Source organism: Phascolarctos cinereus, unplaced genomic scaffold (genome assembly GCF_003287225.1).
Source record: "Phascolarctos cinereus isolate Bilbo 61053 unplaced genomic scaffold, phaCin_HiC Scaffold_3;HRSCAF=262, whole genome shotgun sequence".
NCBI lineage: Eukaryota > Metazoa > Chordata > Mammalia > Diprotodontia > Phascolarctidae > Phascolarctos > Phascolarctos cinereus.
The window spans coordinates 231,625,901-231,653,777 of record NW_027555736.1 but is presented as its reverse complement, the minus strand read 5'-3'; the positions used below and the strand labels follow the sequence as shown (position 1 = coordinate 231,653,777).

The following is a 27,877-nucleotide window of genomic DNA, read 5'->3' as shown; positions in this document are numbered from 1 at the left end:
TAGGAGACAAATCAGTTCTTGGTTAGGTGATGTTGTAAGGAGACGGATAAGCTAGAAACACATGGGCAATTGATACGTGTCTTGAAGCCTTGCTGGAAACCTGAGAATAGCAGGTGCTCTGATGACTTTGGGGGCCCCAGCAGGTACCAAAGACAGTACACTTGGATATCTGTTTGGTGGCTGTCAGGGCTGCAGCAGGGGGAGAAAGCCAGCACCTGGGGGGGGGGTGATTGTGCCAGGAAAAAGAGATAGGCAGATGCCAGGGCTGATGGAGATGGAGGTGCCAGAGACTGAGGCAAGAGTGAGGCCTTGTTCCAGCTCCATACCCAATTTTCTATTTCAGGCCTACTTGCAGAATATGGTGGGGAAGAGCCCCAGGAATCAGCCACCCCAGCCAGAATTAAGAAGTTGTGTCAGCAGCACTCAGACTGTATTGGGTTGGAGTAGGACTGTGACCTAACTCACCCTACTCAAGAGTGTGAAAAGGGGCAGAACCTGACCATAGCACAAAGGCAAAATGATTAAACAAGAAAACTACTAATAAATACTGTGTATGAGGGTGGAGAAGCCCATTTTGTTCTCACCAGTGAAATGTGAGATCTTTTCCTGAGACTGAGCGGGGAGATGGTATTGGAGGTTACTAAAAGAGAATAGAGAGTTTGGAGCACCTACTGTGCAATAGATCCGGTCAGGAAAGATGAAAGGGATTGACGTATAATAGGGAGGGCCCAGTTGTGATGGACAGCTCAGGTTTTTAGTGGATCCAGTCTTCATGGTTGGCTGATTTCCTCTAGTGGGGTTCAGAATCACCTAAATAGGAATGGAAAAGTGAGAGTGATCTAGGATTGGGTCTGGATAGGTAGTGATAGGACAATTTAGCATTTAAATTGTAAGGTGTATGTAATGTAACAAATGGATTAAATAAAACCCTTGAAGGCATATGGTTTAAGTAATGCATGAGGAACGTATCTTATTAACATTTACCTTGTTATTTATTGTCACATTGCCAAAATAATTCTCTATATGTTTCCTGTTCTGGCAGCAAGACATCAAGTTTGTCAAACTGTAGTGTTTTTCAATTAGTTTATTCCTGCTTTACCAAACGGGTGTCCTACATCTTCTGAATTTATAGTCCTTTGCTGTTCTGAATTAAAAAAAAATTTTTTTTAGGGGATAGTAAAATGTTGGAATATATTACCTGGAACTCTTGCCAGTGAATGCTGAAAAAAAACTAGGAAGTAGGTGTAGGGGTATGTGTGTGTGTGTGTGTGTGTGTGTGAAAACGGTCATTTAGGCAGGAAGTAGCCTTGATCCATGCATTCATAAGTTCCTTTTCTATGCTAGGTACTATGCTAGGCCCTGGAGAGCTAAGTACAAAGAATAAAACAATCTCTAGTTACAATGAATTAACGTTCTAATAGGGGGTATTAGTGTGTACGTATGTGTCATAATGTAAAGTAATAAATAGAAATATGTGCTAAGTATTTAAATGTAAGGTAGTTTGGGAGGTAACTAGCAGTTTAGGAGACTAGGACAGGCTTCATGTAGAAATATGGTACCTCCAAGGCATCCTAACAGAAGAAAAGGACTGGATGAAGTGGAGATAAAGAGGGAGTACATTGCCTGCCTGGAGATGACCAGGACAAAGGCCCATGCAGATTGGAGATGGAGTGTCATCTATAGAATAGTGAAAAGACCCACAGAGCATCCAGTGATGATGGAAAAATCTACTGGGGCTAGGTTATGTAAGACTTTAAAAGCTTAATAGAGGAGTTTACATTTCATCTGAGAGGAAATAGGAAGCTACGGGAGTTGTTTTGAGTAGGAGAGAAATATATGGATTTAAAGAAAATTACTTTGTCAGCAGTGTGTAGGATGGGCTGGAGTGGTGAGACAGGGAGATTTATTAGGTTACTATTGCAATAATCTAGCTGAGTATTAATAAGTGCTTGAAGTAAGGTCATAGCTGTATGAGATGAAAGAAGGTGTTCGATGTGGCGGATATTGTAATGGTAGAAATAGCAATAGTTGGCACCTGGGCTGAGGGAGAACGAGGAGTTGAGGATGAAACCAATCTTATGACTCTGGGATGTTTGAAGGATGGTGTTGCCTTAAATACAAATAAGGAAGTTTGGAAGAGGGGAGGGTTGTGGGGGAACATAATAAATTCAAGACTAGTTTAAGATGTCTCTGGGACATTGTTTGCAATATCCAATAGACAATTAGTGAAACAGGACTGAAACTCAGGGAAGAGACTGTGAATTAAACATCTGGGTGTTATCTGAATACAAATAATAGTTTAAACTCATGGGAGCAGATGGGGTTATTGAGAGAATATAGAGAGAGAAGAAAAGAGTGACCAGAACCCAACTTTGAATACCCACTATGAAAGAATAGTCACACGGATAGGAAGTGGATGAGAAGAGAGTAATATCATGAAAACCCACAAATATCAGGCAGTGGGGCAGAGTAATAGAGACCCAGCCTCTTAATCAGAATAATTTGGGTTTAAATCTTCTGGCTGTGCACTCCTGAGCAAGTCACTTAACCTTTTATTTCCCTAAGCAATTCTAAGATTACAATTTGAAGAACAGTTGATCTGTAATTTATTTATTTTTTTTGACTGATTTAAAAGTTGCAGAACTGTGGTGGTAGTCGGAGTTCCCTTCATATGCAATTATGTGTATATACATACACATGTACATACAAACATACAGATATGATGCATACCCATGTGTTTGTATGATGTATATCTGTATACTTGTGCATGTATTTATGTAAATACACAGATTAATATTAGAAGGGACTTTGTATTGACTGGTGGGGAAGGAAAGGAATAAACTTTCTTTGGGTTTGTAGCCATCTATTCAACAGTACCCATTTTTATTAGTGTGATAAGGTTGTTTTTTGTTTGTTTTTGTGCAACTGTGTTTTAAAGTTTGCAGGGGTCTCTTTATTCTCTAAACTGCTCTGAGTAAAACAATTTGGTTATAGTAAGATGGATTAATGGGAAACAAGTCTGCACAAGTTGGGTGACGTTGAATACTACCTTGAATACTAGACTGATATTTTTGGAATTTATCTTATCTTGCACTGGTACTTTATAAAGATTTTTTTTAAAGCCGAGTTTTAAGCAATGGCATAACAAAGTCTATATTTAAGAAAGACTGATAACTAATTTATATTTACTGACCATGCACTGAATATCATGCACTGAATATGTGGCACTATAATAAGTTATCTTAGGTTGGTACAGACTGACAAGAAACATCATAATGGATAATGGAAACAGGTTTTCCTTTTTCTTTTCCTTATATTTTTTTTAAAAAATTGTTTTTATATGTTTAATAGGAATGTATATATATAGCCTATGTCAGATTGCGTGCTATCTTGGGGAGGAAGGGGAGGGAGGGAGGGGGAGAAAAATTTAAAACTCAAAAACTTATGGAAGTGATTGTTGATAAATCAAAATAAGTTAATAAAAAATTTATTTTTAAAACTCTTTTTTTTTCAGTCATCAAAAACCTGCCTCTCCTTTCCCCAACAACAACAACAGAACCAAAATTCCTTTTATAAAGATATATAGTCAAGTAAAACAAATTTCTGTGTTGGCCATGTCCAAAAATATATATGTCTTATTCTGCATTCTTAGTTCTTCACTTCTCTATCAGGAATTGGGTGGCATGTTTTATCATTAGTACTCTAGTTATTATGTTATTCAGAGTTCCTAGTTCTTTCAGAGGTATTTGTCTTTACCATATTGTTGTCATTGCATAAATTGTTCTGCTTGTGTTCACTCCACTCTGCATTAGTCTGTATAAGTCTTCTCAGGTTTCTCAGAAACCATTCCCCTTCTTCTGTCACATTTAGATACTGTACCTTGTTCATTCATTCCCCAGTCGATGGGCATCTCCTCAGTTTATCACTCTTTATCACCTCAAAAAGATCTATAAATATTTTTGCATATCTCTTGACCCACTCTTCTTCTAGTCCCCTTTTCCCCCCTTTATTCCTATTTCTGCGTGTGTGCAAGCGCGCTCACACTTCCCTCCTCTGACCAGTTTGGATGAGAGTGAGAGCCAAGTGTCGCCTACTTTCCTTTATTTCCCCGTCATCATATCTACACAAACACCCTCTGTGAGTTAATTTTCCCTTCCTTTCCTTTTCTGTACCCCTTTTCCCCCAGCGTTTTCCTCTTTTTCCATTCTTGTCTTAAGATCATTAAGAAGGAACAGCTCCACCCCCTCTCTGACCCCTGATGAAGATAGGATTCAGAAGGGACGCATGCATCATCTCCCTATATTTGAACATTAATATTTTGGTTTCTTATAATTATTCATCCATCTTTACCTTTTTATGCTTTTCTCGTGTTTGAACTTCACATTTTCTACACAGCTGTGGTCTGATCATTGGGAATGTTTGAAAGTCCTCTGCTTCATTAAAGGTCTTTTTTTTTTCCTTTTGTAGGATTATATTTAGTTTTGCTAGATAAGTTATTCCTGGTTGTAAGGCACCTTTTACTTTCTTAGAATATCAAATTTAAGTTCTCCATAATTGGTGGCTGCTAAAGTCATGTGTGATCCTGATACCTCAGTACTTGAATTCTTTTTTTTTTTTTTTGGAGGGGGTGTTCCTTGCAGTTTTTTTCTTAGACCTGGAACTCTGATTTTGCCTGTAATGTTCCTGAGAGTTGTCATTTTGGGGTTTCTTTCAGGAGGTGACCAGTGAAAGAATCTTTTTATTTCCTCTTTGCCGTTTGATTCTAAGATATCTAGGCAGTTCTCTTGAAAATGATGTCTAGACTCTTTTTTTGGTTATGGTTTTCAGGTGGTCCAGTTCTTAATTTTTTTCCCTTCAATCTGTTTTCCAAGTTTTTGCTATGAAGTGCCTTATATTTTCTTTTCATTTCTTAAAAAAGTTTTTTTTTCATTTTTTTCGACTTTATTGCTTAAGCAAAGTTTTGTACCTCTTGTGCTAAACTGTTAATTCTTTTTATGACTCATTTCTTTTGCAGTTTTTTCTACTCTAGTGCTGTCATTTTATTTATAAAAATATTTTAAAACCCTTTAGCTCCTTTTTTTGGGTTTGTTTTTTTGAGAGGCAGTTGGGGTTAAATGACTTACCCAGGGTCACACAGCTAGTAATTGTCAAGTGTCTAAGGCCGGATTTGAACTGAGGTCCTCCTGACTCTAGGGCCAGTGCTCTATCCACTGTGCCACCTAGCTATCCCCAAACTCTTAACTCTTGCTTCATCTGTTCCAGGAATTCTAATTGATTCTGTGTCCAACCTGTATATTTCTAAGAGGCTTTGTTCGTAGATGTTTTGCAGTTAATTCTCTTCTGGATTTATATCTTGAGAGTCCCTGTCACCATAATTGCTCTATATGGTGAGATTCTTTTTTGTTTGCTTTCTTGCTCATTCTTCTGGCTCATTTCTTGATTTTGGACTTGGTGTTAGTGCCAGTCTCTGCACTTTTGGAGGGAAGGTCTTGACTTATTAACTGCTTTTTTTAGTGATATTGAGGGTTATATTGTAGGCTTTCTGGGAAACCTTACACTGAGGGCCTGCAGACTTTCAGTGCTTTCAAACTGATCTCTTCCAGAGAAAAGTCTTATATCTGGTTCCCCTGCTCTGAGTTCTGCAGGTTTGTGACCTGAGTTTAGGTCTAAGCACCAGGGGAGTGCTGCTGGACTCGGCCACTATCAGCTGGCTGGGAAGCTTTGCAATTTCAGAGGGCCAGAACTGTTAATCCCTTTGATTTGGGCTTACTGATCTAGTTATTCCTCTGCAGGCTTCCTTTTGGGCCAGAAGTTTGAACTGAGCTCTTGTGTTGCTCCTGGGGCCTGAGGCACTCAGCTCTTTGCTCTTTTTCTGAACCAGCTGTTTTCTTAGTACACCACCTAGGGTTTGCAATTGCTCTTTACCCTGGAAAACTAACCATGGGGTAGTTCGTCTTGTCAGTCTTCCCTGGATCTGTGGTCCTTGGTCATGAATTGTGAGCCATTGTGATATCTCTATATGAGTTTCAGATCTTCTCTTGATCCGGTACCTCTCTTTTCTTTCTCCTTGCACCAGAGTTCTCCGCATAGCAGGTCATAGCTGACCTCATCCCCAACATCTCCATGTCTTATTCTTTTGGTCTCTCTGTGCCCAACCAGGCCAGACAGATGACTCACTCTGACTTGTTCTTTGATTTTACCAGCATGATTCAGTCTGGTGTATTTTCTAGATATCGCTGGAGTAGATTTTATTTTTGTGGTGGTGGTTGGTGATGGGACTCGAGGGAGGTTATTTAACTTCTTTCTGATACTCTGTCTTCTTGCCCTTCTATAAAATGAGTGTATTGATACTTGGACTGTTTTCTTCATAGAGTTGTAGAGAGCACTATCTAAATGTGAAGTTCTTTTATTATAACAATAAGAAGTAATGAGGGAGGTAATGGTCCCATTGCATTCTACCCCTGTTAGACCACATCTGGAGCATCGTGGTCAGTTCTCAGTACCACAGAATATAGGAAGAGTATTTACAAACTGCTTCTTTCTGAGTGCTTTCAATATATTTTCTTTGATATGGGAGCTCTTGATTTTGGCAATAATATTTTCATTTTGGGGTTCCTTTCAGGAGTTGACTGGTAGATTCATGTTAACTTTCCATTGTCCTGTGGTTCTAATAGCTGTCTGCAATAAGGGCACTTACGAATTCTTGAAATGTAGTGTCCAGGCTGTTTTTGAGGGGAGCAGAGAAGACCAGTGGATAACCTCTCATTCCTTCTTGTAGGTAGCAAACGGCTAAGTGGATGCTCAGTCTCCTTTTCTTCACTTCTAAGGCTGCTGCTGAACTTAGCTTCCCACCCTGTTTATATCTCTCCTCTTTTCCTTTATCTTCCTTACACATATTTTAACTAATAGTAAATAATAATGTTCCTGAGTCATCTACTCCTTCTTTATTTCCTTTCCCACCAAAAGGAAAGAGGTTGCTACTTTCACACACTTGTATTAAAAGGTGTCTGACCTTTGTTCCTGAGGCTAGGCACTTCCTTGCCTTATTTTGAACATCAATTAATATAATGTTGTGTATAATGGACATTTAACAATTATCAGTAAGGATAGTTTTATGGCTATATTTGAAAGAATACATTATTTCTTTAAAAGGCCATCTCTTTTCTTTTAGGCAAATGGTTTCCACAGCCATTTGTTCAGAAGTTTAAAAAAGTGGTATGTTGGGTAGGACATGTGGTTATTGATCCGTCAGTAAACTAGTGGGTAAGAACCTGACCTTCTCACCTCTCCTGGGTCCCTTCTTGACTCTTTCAGCTCTCAGTGATAGCCATCTTCTTTGGTCTCCTTGCCATAAATAAGTTCAGTAAAATTTGGTGGTATCAAATTCCTGTAGGACATAGGCATAGTGTAACCCTTAAAACATTTTATTGTTTGCTCTCAGACTAGTTGCTTAAAAAAATTTGACAGCTCCTGGAGTGCGGGGCCCAGGTCTTCCACTTCTTCTGCATCCCTTGTTCATAACAGTGAGTGCATAATAAATATTTTTTGTTTGCTTAATACCTTGCCTATGAAGTTTTTCCCATCTGATTAGGAATCAGGTGATTTCAGAATTGGAAGGGGTTTCCAGTCTAGCTATAAAGAAACTCTGGTCCAAAGAATGGAAATGACTTTTTCAAGTAGCAGAGCTGTGACTAGAATCCAGATCTCCTGCTTCTGTGTCTAGGGTTCATATTAGAAAATCTGGTAGTAGTATTTTCTGTACCCCAACTCCCTCCAAGCAAAGAAATAGAACCGAAACCCAATGAATAAATCATGAAGGAGCTTTAAATACAGTTAGCTTGTGATTATTCAACAGTAAAGCAGTCTTTGATTACTTAGGATCATTTCTTTACTTTGGAAGTTTTCATTACTAATTAGCACCTACATCCAACTGTGGATAAGATAAAAGAAGGATCATTAACTGGAATCACATGTGGAATAAATGGTACTGTATATATGGCTTATCCTGTCAATTTAGTCGATTTTCTGTTGTTTTGTTCTCAGTGGAGATAGTGAAACATCTTCATATTGTCAGTTTAAATATTGGGAAACTTATGATATTCCCAAGCTTTCCCAATCTGTGTTAAATATTCTCAGTTCCTTCAGTATTTCATGGGTGCCATAGGTTATGGTTTAGATAACACTTCCCAGGTTGTTGAAAAGAGTCTGTAGGTTAAATTAAGACCTGAAAACTCAAATCCAAATCCAAAATTCTTTTATTTATGTATTTATTGCACCCCTCTCTGACCTTGTTTTAACTAGAAAATTCGGTGCAAGAAAATGTTACTGGGAAGACCAAAAGACATATTTCAGCTTGTTTTGTATTTTTAGTAGCTGGTAATATTCTGTAGAACTTCATAATTAGAAGTCGTATATGGAAATTAGTCAAACACTGTGTGTGCCAGGAACTAGGGATATGAATAAAGTTGTATCTAAGGAAACAAATGAAGGGATAAGCAAACCTTACCCCCAGGTAGCTCCCATTCTACAGGTGGAGATAGCATGAAAACAACTAGATACATACAAGATATAAAAAGTAGATAGTAGTTCATCCCAAAGGAAAAGGCACTAATATTTAGTGAAATTGGAAATGGCCTCCTATGTAACATGGAATTTCAGTTGCATCTTGAAGGAAGCCAGGGAAATTAAGTCAGAGGTGAGGATGGAGAGTATTCCAGACATAAAGGGTGCAAAGGTACAGGCATGTGAGCTGGAGTTTCATGAGCAAGAAACAAACAGCAAGTTGGTTGGTAAAGCTGGGTTGTAGATTACATAAAGAGGAATAAAGTATATGAAGACTAGCAAATAAGGAAGTTGTGAAGAGTTTTAAGAACCAAAAATGATACTTTATTTTGATTCTGGAGATAATGGGGAGCTCTTGGAATTTATTAGCTGTAGGTGGAGAATGTTGAAGGGGAAATAGAATGATTAGATAAGAGCTTCTGGAAAGAACTTTGGAAGCTGAGGGTGATCCTCCCAGTAATAACTGAGACCTTATGAAAAAGGGAGGGTTTGGGGTAAAAGATAATGAGTTCAGTTTCAAACATGACGAGTTTGAGATTTTTCTGAAAATTTTGAGAGGTGCAAAAGGCAGTGTGGCTTTGATCCATTTGATTTCTAATGGGAGCTAATGAGATCACTAAGTGAGATTGTGTAGAGGGAAAATAGAAGGGTGCCCAAGACAAAGCCTTAGGGCCTTCCCAAGTTAAGTGGATGGGACATGGACTGACATTCAACCAGTCTAGGAAAGAGTGATCCAGGCAGCAGATAGTAAAGAGTAGTCATTACGAAACTAATGGAGAGAAAGCCTTGGTCGTATTCTAGAAAGAAGTCAAGAAGACTACGATCAAGAAAAGGCCGTTAGATTTGGCAATTAAGCTGTTAAACAATCAAAGCAATAGGTTTGGAGAGAGCAGTTTCAGTGTAGTGACGAGGCTACCAGACTGAAGAGCCATTAGAAGCCAGTGAGAAAACTGGAGCGATTGAACATAGGTAGTGTTCTTGAGAAGATTAGCTGAGAAGCAGGGGGAGGGGAGGAGCTGGAGATAAGGGAGGATAACTAGTGATGATGTTACATCATCAAACAAGTTCTATGTTTTTATAACTTACTGACTTGTTTAAACTGAAATTTTAATAAATTCTTTTTTTACAGCATGTGAATTTGAATAATGGCTCAAAGATTACTTCCCATTACTCTAAAAATTCAAAGTTGATCTGTATTTATACTGCTGAATAAATCTCATTCACTATTACAATTAGGAATAAGAAACCGCAGCAAATTTCCTTTTCAGGAACAGTTTCCTTTTTTTTAACTATTGAATTTTACTAAAAAAATTGTTATAAGGAATGATATTTTTTAAAAACTTAAATCTAGACCTTTGTCCAAATTCTCAGTTAGATTATAAATTACTCCACAAGAGGGACTATGTCATATATGTCTTTTGTGTCCTCCATAAGAAATATTCAGTAAAGTGCTGAGAATGCAGGAGGCACTCTTGAAATGCTTATTGAATGATTTGATAAATGAGTGAAGATCAGTTTAATGATAAACATTTCTCCTATTTCTGTTACTGTTGATATATCTTAAGAATGTTGTCAGATTTGTTCAAGTTATACAATCAGCATTATTTTTAACAGAAGAAAACTAGATTCATTGTAGCACATTAAGTGCCCCCCCCATTTGTCTATAATTAAGGGAAAACTGTGGAATGTGTGTGTGTGTATGTGTGTGTGTGTATGTATGTATGTATGTGTGTGTGTGTGTGTGTGTGTGTGTGTGTGTATATATATATATATATATATATATATATATATATATATATATATATATATATATATATATATATATATACACACACACACACACACACACACATACATATCTACATATCCACAAATGAGGGAAAACTGTGCTTTATCAAGTGAAACAGCATACCATAATACAATTAAAAACAATCAGCATCAGGATTATAAGGGTGTTTTAGTGACCTATGAATTCAGTATGTGTCAACATTGTGGCATGGCAACCAAGAAAGCTAATGAAATTTTTGACTACTTTAAGAAAGTATGGTGTGTAGGACTAAGATGTGATATCATCATTTAGGCACTATTTAAATGCTAGCTGCTGGTTTTTTAATTATTATTTTAAATATTTCATTAATTATGTTAATATCATAATTAATGATGATGATGTTAACACGCAGTTCAGACTACATATTTAGTAATCTATGTTCAGTCCTGGACACTATGTTTTAGGAAGAAACTGGTAACCTGGAGGAAACCAACCAGCATGGAAAAAAGGCTAGAATCTATGCCACCTGGGAACTGATCAGCTGAACTGGGGCTATTTATCTTAGAGAAGAGTTGGTGGGGCACTGGGAAGGAGCACGGTACCGTACTAGTTGTCTTCAGGTATTTGCAGGGCTGTAAAGGGGAAGAAGGAATAGATATGTTTTGCTTGGTTTCACAGGACTGGAGTAATGGGTAGAAGTTGCAAAAAGACAAATTTAGGCTTGATGCCAGGTGGAAAAAAAAACTTTCTAAAAATTAGAGCTTTCAGAAAGTAGAGTGAGTTGCCTCTGGTAGTGATATGTTTCTTCTTACTGGTACAAGGTTGGGGGGGGGTCAGGGAGTGTCCTCGATTGTAGGCTAGAAGACCACTTGTGGAGTATATTCCTTTTTGGGGGATGGGTTGGACTAGAACATCTCTGTTGTTCTTTCCATCTCAGAGATTCTGTGATTTTGGACCTTAGGCTCTTCAATTTGTAAAATGAACAGATTGTTTGTTCCAAATGATTTTCAAGATTCCTTCCACTTCTGCAAATCTGAGTTACAAAGTCACAGCTTATATGGCAACATATATCACAAAAGATTCTTAGTATCTCTTTCAAAATAAAACAATTTTATGCCATATTTAAATAAAATTTGACATTTAAAAATAGACATATAAGACATAGCCCATTATGAATGGGCTGTATTCCAAATGTTAATTTTAAAATCATTTGTTTATAATTTGTAATGCTCCTTCTCAGGAGCAATGTTACAAATGGATAGATTCTCAAGCTTGGCCATTGATGTCTGTAGTATAAATGTAAATATATAAATACATAAATGTAAATATAAATATAAATATAAGTGTCTATAATCTGAAGTAATGGTAAAATGCTAACATTTGTTAAGTATTTTACATGTTATTTCTTTTATCACAACAATCCTGAGGAGCACATAGGTAGTGCAAGTATTATTATCCCCTTCTTACGATGAGGAAATTGAAGCACAAAGATTAAATTACTTTGCCAGGTGACGTGTAGCTAGAAAGTACCAGAGCTAAGACTCAAGTCCAAAGCTGCTAACCCTTAAATCCAGTGGATGTTTCCATCTTACTAATCTTTACCTAATACCGTAATGAAGTAAATCAGATTTTAGTACTAGAATGAATTTTAAGTCCTTGAAGCAGAAGCATATATATGGTAGTGATAGAGGTTCAAGGAACACATTATGAAAAAAATGGTCAAAAGATATTTTATTTTGAGATGGTCTCACAGTCAATTTGTATTTTCCATGGCTACTTTTCTGGCCTTCGGTTCATTTTATATGGTTCCCTAGGACCTCAGCTATAAAATAGTGTAATGCATGCTGACTAGATTAGGTTCCACTTCTACATTGAGAGTTCACTGTTCTGTTTGAAAGCTTAAAATTCGAAATGGTAGGATCTGATTGGTGGAAGTTGGCAGTATAAACTATAAGCTAAATAATACTCATTTAGCAAAAGAAATAGCCGGAAAGCATCGAGTTAGATTTAATTACATAGCTATGCAAAAGTATTATCTTTTTGACAGAGGATGGCAACAAAGAGGTTAGGTGAAAACAGTTGGCATTTATCTGAATGACTGAGCAGACCCAGTGTTGCCACAAGCCCTGTATTCTGCTCTCTCTTGCCTTGTACGCTGCAGTCTGCTTGCATTTTTTAAACACCCCCTAAATGTTCCTGCTTATAAATAGCAGCTGGTTGTTTAAACCCTGGCTGTGTACTGCTGGTGAAATTAAATTGTGCTGCATTTTCAAAGCAAAAGGCTGACTAGCTGGATGCTTAATTACTGTTGAAGTGGAGTACCTGTTACTGTGGAAGAGGGCTCAGTGATGTTTTTTTACCTAAGGTTTCAGAAGCTGAGATTTGCAGATAATACTTCTCTGTGAAAGGAGTGCTGGTTCAGCAGTATCTTTCCCAACGTGGATTTGGCAAGAACATAAAGGCCACATCTTGTGTAATTTGTGGAGTCTTCGAAAACAATCTTCTGCTTTGGTTTTAGGGTGTCACAGCTGTACAGACGTTTATACTGATTTTTTTGTCCTTGTAGAACATGACTGCATTGTTTATTAGGAAATTCTCTCAATTCCTTCCCCCCCTTGACTCCTACCCCTTTACCTGCACTCTTTTATAATACTTTATAATCATTCAATAAGGATTTGTGTTGGAGAGCATTTTTGCTTTAAAATTTTGAACTGATGGGGGATGAAGGGAGTGGTTATTGATAGGAAATGTTTATTTTGTCAATGAGCAAAATATTTTGTTAATGAGTGAAATATTTCTGGCATTCAGTGTGCTGAACTAGGCATAAGAAGATGATTGCTGAAGATTTTTAAAAATATTCTTGTTTTGTGTAAACAGCAAGATAGAAATCTGTAAAATAGAAACAAATTGATAAATTTTGAATTGTAGAGAAAGAAGCTATTATATTAGAGCTGATTATTTTTTGAGGCAGAGTTATAATTTCATTGGCATAGAGTAATCCAAGTGTAAAAACTTCTCCATCAGTGCACTCAGCTGCATTCTATAACTTAAAGTCAGATTTTCCTGTGGCACAGAAATTTTAAGTAATTTGCTCATCTTAACAGTTCCAGTGCTAGGAAGGACTTGAGTCAGGTCTTCCTCACTCCAAGGTTTGCCTTCTATTAAGTAGTGCCTACTGATGTTGATTATTATATTCAGTTGCATAAATGTTTTTAGTTTATTCAAACTACTGATTATGCAATTAGTCCATTTAATCACTTGAATTATATTGGTTGTACCCTATTTTTACATAACTTAGCTGAGTTTTTTTTGTCTTTCAATATCAATAGTCATTGGAGGCCTACACCCTTGTTAGGGTAGTGTAATTAATATCTGCATAAGCAAGATCCTTAATTAATTTTAAATAAGATTTTTGTAAAATCTTGTATATATCTCTTTACTGTTCTCTGCAGAGAAATGTAGAATTTAATATGGCATTTATTCTATCTTTATTTTAATTTGTCTAGTTTGGGCAGTTATGTATTGGTTTTTAGAAGTTATCTGAAATTACTAATTCATGCTTTCCTTCTCTTCTAGGGAAAAATGATTGGATTGTGGAAGCTGCTGAATCTCTTGATGTAAACTCCATTCAAGTTTTCTGGAGAAGAGCAACCTGTTAAACTTTAGTACAGTAACTTTTATGGATTTTAATATATTTGAAACCTGAATCTTTAGTTTGCTGGTAGCAAGGCATAATCTGACCTCTTCGAAGAAAATGATCAAGGTCTCATGCAACCATTATTTTTTCTGGAAACTATTCTTCAGAAGGGAAGTATACATGTAAATAGAAGATATGATCATGCTTCCTGTAGTCATTTAAGACTAACCTCTTTTAAATCATGACCAGCTTGAAGCGGTCCCAGACCGAAAGACCTGTTGCCACTGAAAGAGCATCAATGGTTGGAACAGATGGGATTTCCAAGGTTCACACTGATGACTTCTACATGCGACGCTTCAGGTCGCAGAATGGCAGTTTGGGTTCTTCTGTCATGGCTCCTGTGGGCCCCCCTCGAAGTGAAGGTTCCCACCATATTACCTCTACTCCAGGGGTCCCAAAGATGGGGGTTAGGGCAAGGATTGCAGATTGGCCACCAAGGAAGGACAATGTTAAAGAATCTAGCCGTTCAAGTCAAGAAATGGAGACATCAAGCTGCCTTGACAGCCTGTCCTCCAAAGGCAGTCCTGGAAGTCAAGGTAGTTCGGTTAACCTCAACTCCAGTGACTCTGCCATGTTGAAAAGCATACAGAACACTCTTAAAAGCAAAACAAGACAATCGGAGAACATGGATTCCAGGTTTCTCATGCCTGAAGCTTATCCTAGTTCCCCTAGGAAAGCCCTTCGCAGAATAAGACAGCGCAGTAACAGTGACATTACTATAAGTGAACTTGACGCGGACAGCTTTGATGAATGTATTTCACCCACGTACAAAACTGGTCCGTCACTGCACAGGGAATATGGTAGCACATCATCAATAGATAAGCAAGGTACTTCAGGAGAAAGCTTTTTTGATTTGTTGAAGGGGTACAAAGAAGACAGATCTGACCAGCGAGGCCCAACTCCAACAAAACTGAGTGAGTTTCTGGTAGCCAGTGGAAGCAAGGGTTCTGGCTTTTCTCTGGACGTGATAGATGGGCCAATCACACAGAGAGAGAACCTTAGACTTTTTAAGGAAAGGGAGAAACCACTCAAGAGGCGTTCTAAGTCAGAAACAGGGGACTCATCCATTTTTCGTAAGTTGCGTAATGCCAGATGTGAAGGGGAACTTGGAAAATCATCAGACCTCGAAGACAACCGATCAGAGGACTCTGTCAGGCCTTGGACTTGTCCAAAGTGTTTCGGTCACTATGATGTCCAGAGCATATTGTTTGACTTGAACGAGGCAATTATAAACAGGCACAACGTTATAAAAAGGAGAAACACGACCACAGGAGCATCTGCAGCTGCTGTTGCTTCTTTAGTGTCTGGACCTTTATCTCACTCTGCAAGTTTCAGTTCGCCTATGGGCAGTACTGAGGACTTGAATTCTAAAGGAAGCCTCAGCATGGACCAGGGAGATGATAAGAGTAATGACCTTGTAATGAGCTGTCCATACTTTCGAAATGAGATTGGCGGAGAAGGAGAAAGGAAGATCAGTTTATCCAAATCAAATTCTGGTTCCTTCAGTAGTGAAAGTGCCTCATTTGAATCTACTCTTAGCTCTCATTGCACAAATGCAGGAGTCGCTGTACTTGAAGTGCCCAAGGAAAATTTGGTATTGCATTTAGATAGAGTAAAGAGATACATTGTGGAACATGTGGATCTCGGCGCGTACTATTATAGGAAATTTTTTTATCAGAAGGGTAAGTAGTTTTTAATTAATTTATTTTGCTATACTTATTCAAAATATTAAATTCTTTATATCAGAGGAGAGCTTTGGGCACTATGTAATGATAGAACTTATGAATTTTTTATTTTTCTCAGTAGCAAAGTAGCTCAGCAATCATTTCCTGTAAAAACAGATGTGGGAATTTTTTTCTGTTCTTTCATAGTATTTTAAAAAATACATTTAGTGCTTTTTGCTTTTCACATGGAAAAATTCACAGATTGATTTTTAGTGCGAATTCTCCATGTGGCAACTAAACGAATAGAAGTATTCTCTCTTTAAGCATCTGTTGAATAGGAAAATGCCGCCATGCCACTCTTAAGGATGTGTGTAGTTGTTTCCAAGCATTAAAAAGTTATTGAAAATATTTGAAACACCCACTTTAACCTTCTTGGCTTTTAACTGCTTAGGAACAAGATCGAACTCCCCATCGAACAAAGGTAGTCTGAAGATTGGTGAGATTATATTTGATTTGCTTGTTCTCAAATGAATTTTTGAATTAATACTGTTGAATTCATACTCCTCTCACTCTCTATGCTAAATGAAATGAAATGATACTGATGAACTTAAAGTACAGAGCAGGTCTCTTCTTTTTAAATCTCTCATTGCAAGAAAGCTTAGTCACACAATCGTGCAACCTTGTCTAGATATTCTTTTGTTTGAAAAAAAAAAGCATTTGTTTTCCTTACTTTGCTAAAAAGCAAAACGAATTATAAATGCTCTGTAATAATCATTTTGATTAGAATTAAGTAGCAAAAGCTTAGTCTTACCAATTTTGAGAAATTGTAGGAGGCTACTTTATACTTTTGCATGTGTGTACACATGCTTTTTTTACTTCATATGTTGACCAGAAATCTTTATTGCAGTCATATAAACATTGTCCTTTGACTAGCTGTAGTCATTATTTGCAATATCCAGGATGCTTGTACCTATTTAAATAACTTGTTGTTTTTCTAGGTAAGCTATTTTGGAACAAGAGTCTAATTCAGATATGATCTTATTTGAATGCATTTTAACTTCAGATTTCCTAGGCTGGCATTTAAATATGAGAGATGTTGTCTTAGAAGTATCTGCAGCTCATTTTCTAAAATTATTTTGTAATTAACTTATCTCTATGCTATTGCCGTGCAAAAGTGAATCATAAATGTAATTTCCATGCATTGGTCATCTGCCATGTTGCTCTTCTTTCTGTTAGGATTTTTTTTTTATATTTAATCATTGTTCATTTATGTTCTTGTGTGTAGGTAGGCACCACAGTCCTGTGTTTCTACGAATGTTTTTCCTATCCAAATCCATAACAAAATGGTCTTCCTTTACAGTTTTGTTCACCTGCTCAAACATAAGACTAGAACAAATACTTCCAACTTTAGTACTGTAGAAGGTCCATTATTTGTTTGCAATGAGTATTCCCTACTCTGGTAATCATGACCCCTCAGCACTTGAGATGATAGACATCACGAGTTCCTGTATTTAAGTAATTTGAGTTATATGATGGCCTTTTGTAATGAGCTTCTTTGAACCTAGTTATACTCATTTTTAGCAAGGATGCAATCTGTCCCTGAACCATACTTGAAACCTTTCTGATTCAGTATGAACTTCTGAGATTGTGCTTGACTGTTATAGCCTTAATCTAGAGTTATCTTTATTCTGAAATGAAGCATTGGAGTAGGGCTGTACTAGGGTGAAGGCTGATGGATAAAAGTGTACCCAAATAGTAAGGATTAATTAGGCGAAAAACAAGAGTCACAACTCACCAATAATAGAACTCAGAAGTTCTACCTTACACCCATCATATTGACAAAGATAACAAAGAAAGAACATAACTATTATTGGAGGGGCTGTGTAAGAATGGGCATACTAATGCACTATTGGTAGAGCTGTGTAGTGCTCCATACTGGAATACAGTTTGGAATTATTCTCAGGCAGGCAGCAAAGTATATACGCTCATTGACCCAGTGATGGCACCGGTAGGCTTATCCTGCAAAATGATCAGAGGGAAGAAAAGTACCCATATGTACAAAAATTAATAATACTTTTTGAGTGTAGGAAGGAACTAAATACTAGAACCATTAGTTAGAGAATGACTGAACGTATATGAGCACAATAAAGTATTATAGTGCTAAAAGAAATTATGAAAGGGATGGATTCAGAGAAACTTGGGAAGGCTTATGTGAACTGGTAAAGTGAGCAGAACCAGGGGAATATGTATTCAGTGACCTTAACACTAAAATGAAAGGCAGCTTTGAAGACTTAAGCACTTTGACTAATGCAGTGGTCACCCATGACTCTACAGGACCCATCTTCTGACAGGGGAGTGATGAACCCAGAGGTGCAGAATGATGGCTACATTTCCAGATATAGCCAATATGTTGCTTTGCTTGACTGTGTTTATTTGCTACAATTTTGGTGGAGCAGGCAGTGGAGTGATGGTGATGCCACACCAAATAAAGAAAAATGGCATCAGTGACGTATTTAAAAGAATGCAGAGCAGAGGGAGATTCAGATAAGCAAGACAGCTTTGAAATTAACATGTTCAATTTATTTAATTTCTTTTTAAAGGAAATAAGCTGGACAGGGTGCTCTTAGTTTCATATGCAACCCTCTTTTTCTGTTATGTGAAAATGTTCTTATTTGTTGGTGTTTGTCAAGTTCAGAATAACAGTTTCTTTAAAAAAGCACATCTTCCACCCAAGTCTTCACTCTTCTCTTCATCTGCCCCAACCCACTTTATATTTGTGGCAGCAGAAGTCATTTTCAGGAATGCTATTCTGTTAGGAAGTGCTCTCTTTCAATTCTAGGGTGTTTTATTTTATACTGTTCTACTTTCCTTGTCCTAACTTTCAACTTCACTGAGTTGCAGTTTTGCACATGTAATTACATAGTAAATCTTGCTCTAACACTGAAGTAAGTCAACATAAGGCAGCTCCGTTGAGGGCTGTATCCAAGAACGTTTACCTAGCTAGTGGGTCTCATTATAGAATAGTCTCATTTAAGTAACTATGCCACAAATCCAGACGATCTAGTATTTATGTTTGTATCTAGTTCCTCTTTTTCAGCCTGGCCATCCAATGGCCATCTCCAAAAACCTACTTCTCATTCTTGTCCCTATTATTGATGCTTGAAAACACTAAGGATCCATTTATCCTTCTTTTCTCCTATATGCTTTTTTTTAGCTCCCTTACCTGGCAAGTGACGGTCATGTGAGCTAAAGAAGCATACAGAGCATAAAAGAAGCCAGATCACCTCCTGTTAACTTGATATTGATTCAGGGACAGAGCCAAATGCTTGCTACTTTTATTTGTGAGGTCATCTTTGAGTTTTCCAGTGGTGTATATTAGAATGGTTTTTCTGTTGTTTGTATAATGCTCATATCCAAGTTTCACAAAGTACTGTAGATCCTGTCACAACATCCCTTGCCAGGAAAGGCATTATTCTTATTTTATGGATTAAGAGGTAGGGAAAGAATGGTGCCATTACAGAAAAAGCTTTAGGAATGTTGGGATATTGCATGAATTTCTTTTAACTCCATCTTTGGTTACATTAGTGTGAAAATTATCATATGAGCTCTGTAAATATTCTGACTTCAACGGCAAGATTGTGAATGTAGCTGTTGTGATTAGCCTAAAAGCTAAAATGGCTCCTCCCATGTGTTTTTATCATGGCATTTGCTTTACCTTGTGTAGATTACCTGTTGAATGAAATACTACTGCCCTATTGTTAATGTATACTTTGTGAATATCTTGGCCTATTATTATGTGCAACAATAATTGCCACCCTAGGAGAATCCTGTGGTACAGGGCCAACTCTGCACAGATGTTTTTAAACCATTGTCCTGCTGCATTTGATTGGCGTTCAGTGTTTTGGGATATTTATCTTTGAAGGAACATCCACTGTGGTAATTGGGACAAATTCTCTAGGGTAAAAAATCATTACAGGAGTAAAAATAAAATCCATTATTCAATCATTTCATTTCATTTCACAGAACAAAAGATATAGAGCCGAAAGATACCTCAGAAGTCATTTTCCATTCCCCTAACTTTACAGAAGAAATGGAGGCTCATAGATAATAAATTACTTGGCCCAAGGTCAAATAGGTTGTAATTGTCAGAAGTGAAATTTGAACCCAGGTCTTCTAATTTCAAAGCTACTTCTCTTTCCACGACATTGCATTTTATCCTGTGTTCTAGAAAGCTTGCCTCTTGCTGCTTCCACCATGGTAATGTAGGATATAAGCTACATTTGACAGAATTGTGGGCCAGAAGATTGCTACTGATTCTAAGCTTTCCTTATTAATGTTATAGACTGTCATTGACTTAGTTAATTCTAAGAAAGTGAAGCAGATTACAAGGAACAGTTACACTATTTGGTACTAATTGAGATGTATAGAAGCAATTTTATATAAGTGTAATTAATCTATATTGAAGTTCTTATAGGATATTGCTGCCAAAGCAACTAATGGAGTTAGTGATTTGGGTGCCTCAGTACAGGAAGTATGTAGTAAAAAGGCTGTTAAACATGAATAGTATTTGTCTGATTTTATTTTTCTGGAAAGTGTTTTAATAGTGAAATGATTTTAAAGAAAAATAAGAATAAAGTTATTATGGTATCATCCTCTGACTTTCGAGTACCCAATATTGCCTAAAAATATTTTCTAAAACATTAGCAGTAAAAAAAAGAAAAAAAACATTAGCAGCGAGCGTTTTAATAGCACATCTCTAAGTGTCATGTGACCTAGCTTCTAGGTAAAATGAAAGATTTTGATTTTTTAAAATTGTCACAGTAAAGTTGAAGCCTCAGCACCTTCATATTTGATATGAAATCACAGAAAATTAATATGAAATTTCAATTAAATTATTAATTTTCCCAGGTTGTGGAGGTGACCCTGGGTTCTTGAAGACCATGTAGGTAGAGTGTAGGCTTTGGGGAATCCTACCAGGTTGGAGAGACTTTCAGGATAGGTTAGTAGTGGTGTACTTTTCAGGAATCAACCTATGTTTGCTGCTAAAGGGCTGACAACAGAGGGTGAATTTTTGTCAAGTCATAATGAAAGTCTACTCAGGTGTAGAGTGGTGGTAGTATTGATCCAAAAGTCCACAATCTGATTAAGTCAGACATCCCTGAAGTATTAAGATCAAAGGATCATAAATTGAGAACTAGACAAAACTTTAAAAGTCGGTCTAATCTAAACCTTTCATTTTGCAGATGAATGAACTAAAAACCCAGAATGATTAAATGACTTACATTCAGCAACCACTGACTCCAAATTGATCCTTCTTTCCAGGCCACCATGATGCCTCAATATGTTATTGAAATTCTGTTTTAAAAGATTTATTCAATACCTTGAGTAGTCCAAGATTTCAAAGAATAGAGACATAGCCTCTATACGCAGTTGATCTAATTATGGGATGTTAATTTTAAGCATTATTGTCTGTCTACCTTTCTCACAGATATATAATACTGTCACGCATAACTGATATATGGTATCTGTTTCGTGATAACATTTCACTATCAACCTGATCTCATTCTTTATTTGGTATTCTTGAAATGAAGCTACACAGCATTTTAGATCTAGGAAACCAGCCTCTCTCATGGTCTGGGGCGATCAGGGCTGTTTTTATACCCAGGAGAGATAAAGAGAACTTGACGAATGTTTCATTCTAGTATAAGTGGATTCCTGGCACCCTTTGAATACACCAACCAGGAGTAACTGAGATAAAGACAAAGCTGAGTTGGTAAAACTCCTTTGATTAGTACAAAATTCTATAGACTTTCAGAAGAGGAAGGGATTATATCTACTTGGGAAGATCCAGGAAAAAAAACTTAATTGAAGAGGTGACATTTCAATTGAATCTTGAAGTATAAGATTTTGACAGGGGAAGTATATTCTAGGTAGTGGATACAGCATTGGAAAAGATGGGGAATTTAGAAAGCCTAGAGAATGTTTGAAGAACAGTGAGCAATGCATTTTGATTGGGACATAAATGTTAGGGGATTAGTAGAAGATCAGTTGGTAATGATAAAATGAGGCCATATTAAAGAGAACCCTGAATGCCAGTTTGATGAGTTTGGACATTTTTTGGATAAAATCATTGCAGATTTTTGAGCGGAAGAATAATAATTGCTTTAGGAGAATTATTCAGAAGCCTTATAAAGGATGGATTAAAGGAGGCAGACATTAGAAAGGGAAAGATACTGTAGACAAGACTGATACTGACAGATTTAGACAGTCAATAAAAATTCAGTAAGGGCTTCATGTAGAAGGAGGTACTTGTAGAAGGAACTGGAAATTGCTGGGATTCTCATCAATTGGGGAATGGCTGAAAAGTGGGATTTTGTGAGAGGCAGAGGTGAGGACAGTGTGTTCCAAACATGGAACGATGGTCATTGAAGAGACACAGAGATTGGGAGATAGAGTGTGGTGTTTTAGGAACAGAGAAGGCAAATTTGACTGGATCACAGAGTGAAGGGGAGGGAGTAATACCCAATGAGGCTAGAATGGCTGATGAGTCAGCAAAGGAGACTGAGAAGTGGCTAGACAAGTAGTAGAAGAAATAGGAGAAAGTGATGTTCTGAAATCCTAGAGAAGAGAGAGTATCCAGGACAGTTTGGTCAGTAGTGTCAAATGCAGTAGAGAATTTAAGTAGATTGAGAACACAGAAAAGATCATCAGGTTTGGCCTTTAAGAGATCATTGGTCATTTGGGGAGAGCAGTTCTAGTTGAGTGATGAGATTGGAAGCCAGATTACAAAGAGTTGAAAGAGAGGAGAGAAAAGGAGAAGGAAAAAGAGGAAAAGTGTTAGAAGCAGTTAGATCCTAGGACAACTACTACTAGGGATTTGATGAAGAAAGGGAAGGAAGGGTTTATTGAAGGTTTTTTTCCCCCCTAAGTATGTGGGAAACTTTCATAACATTTGAAGGAAGGTAGTAACCAGTAGAATCAAGAGTGGTTGAGCATTAAAGAGAGAAGGGATAATTAAGGATGCAATCTCTAGCTCAGTGTATAGAGATTGGCCTTTGTAAAGAGAAAGACCACCTCATTATGCAACTGGGGAAAAGGAGGAGAGAATAGAAGATGATACAAGGGGTTTTCAGATGAAAGATAGAAGAGTCTTATACTGAATTTCCTTACTTTTCTCAGTAAAGTAGAGGCTTGGTATTCAGCTGAGAGGAAAGAGGTGGAAGTGTGGGAGATTTGAAGAGAAAAGAAAGTTTGGTGGTGCTAGGTAGTCAGGGACTGTCTTTTGCCTCGTTTTTGTATCCCCAGCACTTAGCACAATGCCTAGCACACAGTAGGTACTTAATAAATGTTTATTGAATTGAAATATTTATTAATAAGTAATCAATCAGTGAAGGGTAAAAGGATTGCTTTGCTGTAGCTAGGGCTTATTTGTGGATAGGTATATTTTAAATTCATGTTATTCAGTCAGCATGATTGTGTGAATTCCTCTAGCTCTATTCACCAGGACAGGAAAGGAAAGGATGTTGAGGAGGTGAATGGTAGGAAGAACTCAGGTCAGAAGTCCAAAAAGAAATGAATGGTATTGGAAATCAGAGAGATTAGGTGCAAGAAACATTGGAGGTTTGGATTGGACATAGGATTGGACAAAATTTGGATGTGAGGTGTGAAGCGAGGAAGAAGAGTCAAAAGCTTTTAAGCCTTGATGACTAGGACTATTTCCACTAATAAAAATAGTAAAGTCAAGAGGAAGAAATAGTTTTTGGGGAAAATGAATGATGCGTATGATCTTGGACTTCTTGAGCTTGAGAATGCATATTCAGGTAGCAATGCACAATAAGTAGTCGAAACTGTAATACTGGACTCAGGGGGTCAGTGGTGGAGATAATATATTTTTAAATATTGGGTGTGCCACTGAAATGCCTATAGAGGAGATATTTAGCATTCCAGAGAGGACCAATGACATCACAAGAATGATGTCTTGATTTGCACATGAATTGGATTTGAGGGAGGCAGAGCTATGCGGAGTCATCAGCCTCAAGCTCTCCTCCTGAGTCATACCAGTCCAGTGGCTAGACAAAGGTCAAGATAACTGGTGACGGATCAAAATGGGGATAGGTGGAAAGTTATATCCTATGTCACAAATCGCCACTGCAAGGATAATGGCCCTGGAAAGAATTAAGGGATGGAGGAATTAGAGATCACAGTTAAGATGAACAGAGTTCTTTTTCTTTTTACTCTCCCGTGCTGACTCCATTCATCTAATTAGTTAATCTGGCTTAATGATTCGCCCTTTATACCTGTCCCTCTGTTTTTGTGTCTCACACTTTCCTTGCTATCAACCTAGTTCAGATTCTCATCACTCATCTCTCACAAGGGCTATTAAAATCATCTAACTGTTCTCCCTACCTCTCTTCTCCCCCTTCTCTAATCCCTCTTTCTCATACCAAAATAATTATCCTAAAGCACAGCTCTGACTGCCACCTAGCTGGTCAGATATCTTTACTTGGCTCTCTGTTGTGTATAGGATGAAGTGCAGACTTCTCAGCCTGTCATGTTGAGAGTATTTAAAATCCTCTAAACTTTGGTTTCATGCTATCATTTCAGCTTCAATTCTAGTCCTTTATATCTTACTGGTTGTGAACTCTAAAGCTATCTTCATATCTAGTTACACTCTCTCCTGCCTCTACTTTCCCTTAGACCATCCTCTGTGCCAGGAATTCATGCTCTTCCCATTGCTTTTTTATATAAGATTTTACTACTATCTTTTGTTTCTTTCATCATAATTATCTCAAATATCCTTTCCCTTGCTTCTGCCCAAGAGCCATCCTTATATAACACATAGTATTTTTTTTATAGAGGGAAAAATAATCAGCACAGCTGATTAGTATATAGAAAAGTCTGAAAACATGTACGTTGTTCACAGGCTACAGTGTAACCTGTGGACCTCACACCTTGGTGAATGGGTAGGTTGGGGGTGTTTTCTCATATCTCTTTATTTGAGTCCTACTTGATCTTTCTAATTTTGTTGCATTCACTTTTCAGTTTGGGGATGTAGTTGTTCTTTCTGTTTGCTTTGCTGTAGTTACTGTGTGTGTTGTTTTCTTCCCTCCGCTTACTTGACTTTGTCATTTCATGTAGATCTTTCCATACTTCTCTGTTTTCATCACCTCGGTGATTTTACAGCACAGTAGTATTCTCTTGTTACATTTGTATACCACAGTTTGTTTAGCCATTCTGCAATGGGAATTCTTTGTTTCCTATTCTTTGCTATTAAAAAAAAAAGGCACTGCTATATATATTTTGGTGTATATGGAAACTTTTTACTTATCAGCGATTTCCTTGGAGTATAACCCCAATAATGGAGTCTCTGGTTCAAAGAGACATTCTAGTATGGACATTTTATGGACTAATGTTAGAAATTATTGCATAATTCCAGATTGTTTTCCAAAATGGTTATACCGTTTTAAAGTTTTACCGGTAATGTATTAGTGCACCTGTCATTCCACAATCCCTCTAACATTGAATATTGTCATTTTTCATCTGTTCATTCAGTTTTCAGGATGTGAGATGGAACCTCGGAGTTATTTTGATTCTCATTTCTCTTATTAGTGATTGGTGCATTCTTTCATGTAGTTATGAATACTTTCCATTTCTTCTTTTGAGAAATTTTGTTCATGTCCTTTGACCACTTAACTATTGGGGCATGGCTATTAGTCTCATATATACTATTAATTGTTTACATTTCTTGAATACAAATCCTTATTAGAGAAATTTGATACAAAGATTTTTTTTCCTATTTGACCACTTCCCTTCTTATCCCCTGTGCAGAATCCTTTGCTTATTTCTACCTACTACCATCCTTTTCTTTCTTAAAGGCCCAGATCAGAACTGTCCCTTTTTTCCAGTTTTGTATTTCCACTGTCTGGCACAGGACCCTGCACCTAATAGATGTTTGTGAATTCAGTTGAGCCAGAGTAACTGAATAGGTTCTTGGAATTACATTAGATGTTTTTATGTATTATATTTTGTTAAATATGTGTATAGCCTTTTGGTATAGAATTTTTCCCCCCAATGTTGATCTTTGAGTGAAGCATGCTATTTCTACAACGTGGTGTAAAAAATGGCTTTTTTTTTTTCATTTTGCTTTAGAACACTGGAACTATTTTGGAGCAGATGAGAACCTGGGTCCTGTGGCTGTGAGCATTCGAAGAGAAAAGCCAGAAGAACTAAAAGAAAATGGACCACCATACAACTATCGAATAATCTTCAGAACTAGTGAGGTAAGCTATAAATGAGAGACTTGAGGTTTAATAGGAACTAGTAATAATTAGAAGTGTTGTTGCATCGTAATTGAAGTTTTACTTAACATCACATAGATATTTACGTGTGATAATCCATTAGCTACTTCTGCATATTTGCATCAGAACATGTTAACATCATTCTTATGCCATACAGATAGTATGTAATCTATCCACCTAACTTAATGGTCAGTGATGCATAGAAATACCAGCGGTTGCTCTGCTCCTTCCCTCTTCACTATATCTTCTTTCTAGCCACGTGCACACTTAAGATGTTAGGTGACAGAAAGAGAACGTACTCATCATCAAAGACCCTGGCATACCAGCGACAACAGCACCTTAACATTTTTGTAGTACTAGTGAGATACCTACAGTCCATTTCTAGTTTACAACCCTGGCAGATGGTTGGAACAAGGAAGAGTATTTCCATATTGTTGACAGAGCTAAAGCTCAGTGAGAATGTCAAAGAAAAGACTAGAATCCAACTTTTCTGATTCCAAGATTAAGATTCGTCTGCTAACAATTTCCACTCTGTCCATGATACCTTCCCTAATCACCCCAGCTAAGCAGTCTACTTTCTCTGTATTCATGTGGCACAAAGTTTAAATCACTTATAATGTAGCATTCTGTTCGCACAGTCTCTAACCTTTCTTTGATTTATCATTACCAGAAATTTCTAGCATGGGATTTTAGAATATCTTTTTTTTTTTTACCTGGAGGATCAGATAGCTATCATTTAAAAAAACAAACAAATAACTTAGTAGGTACTCAGTATATATTGAACATATAGCTACCCAATGAATGGGTGATGAAAGAAGGAACAAAGAAAGAATGAAAGAAAGAAAGGAAGAAAAAGAAAAGCTATTGAGTTTTGCTTTATGTTTTGGGATGGGACTGGTGTCAGAAAGACCTGAGTTCAAATTCAGGCTCAGACATTTACTTAGCTGGAAAAGTCACTTAACTTCTCAGTTTCCTCATCTGCAAAATGGGGATAGTAAGAGCACCTACCTCTAGGTTGTTGAGAAGATCAAATGAGATAATAATTCTAAAGTGCTTAGCACAGTGTCTATAAGCACTATGTAAATGTTTCCAATTATTATTGTTATTATTATTAGTATTAACTGGACACAGTGCTTTAAGGCTTTGTGAAGTATTTTATATAGGTTTAAACCTCTTGACAGCCCTGTGAAGTTACTCCAGGTACCATTACCCCCATTTTACAGATGGGGAAACTGAGGCTCAGAGAGTCATTCAGCTAGTAAGGGTCAGAGTCAGGTTTCTAAACCAGGTCTAATTGACTCTATTCCTAATCTCTTTTTTTTCCCTCTACCTTCCCCTTCCTCTAAGCTGAGGACATCACCTCACAGTGTATTGAGAAAATAAAGGCTATTCACAATGAGTTCCATTTTCTCCCTTGCACAGCGCATAGTAGGCATTGAACAAATGCCTATTGATTTGATTACAGATTGCACTTCCTTCTTCCCTCACCCCACAAAAGGAAAATCTTTTCTTCTCTCTGCTCATTTTTGAGGCTTTTATGTCCTTTCTGTAATTCTTACTGTTCCCTCTACTTCTCCATTCATGATTTGTTTGGAATGCCTTTGTGAATACGTTGGCCCTTGATCTCCCACTACCCTTTAACTCTTACTGAAGCTCCATTGAGTGGTACTCTGCTTCCACCGAATTCCTGGAGATTCCTTTTAGAGCCACTTTCCTTAGCCTTTGATATTAGAATTAACAGTTCAAATAAAGTTCATTGAACATAATTGTTTTTTGTTGGAGCTTTATTTTTATAATTAAATACTTCAAATTCAGCTTGTTGGCAGATGCAGACCAAATGTAGAACAGCCATTCTTGGAAACTTTGAACTGTAATTTTTGGTTTCCTA

At 37.2% G+C, this 27,877-nt stretch overlaps 1 protein-coding gene across 1 annotated transcript in view; it reads left to right on the top strand.

The window, feature by feature from the left end:
- Nucleotides 1–27,877, top strand: part of SIPA1L1 (signal induced proliferation associated 1 like 1) — a 356,976-nt gene that overhangs the window by 196,252 nt on the left and 132,847 nt on the right. Inside the window, 2 exon segments of the mRNA XM_020986377.2 lie at nucleotides 13,907–15,709; nucleotides 25,841–25,971. Coding sequence (XP_020842036.1) covers nucleotides 14,209–15,709; nucleotides 25,841–25,971 — 1,632 coding nt within the window. The 5' untranslated portion in view covers nucleotides 13,907–14,208.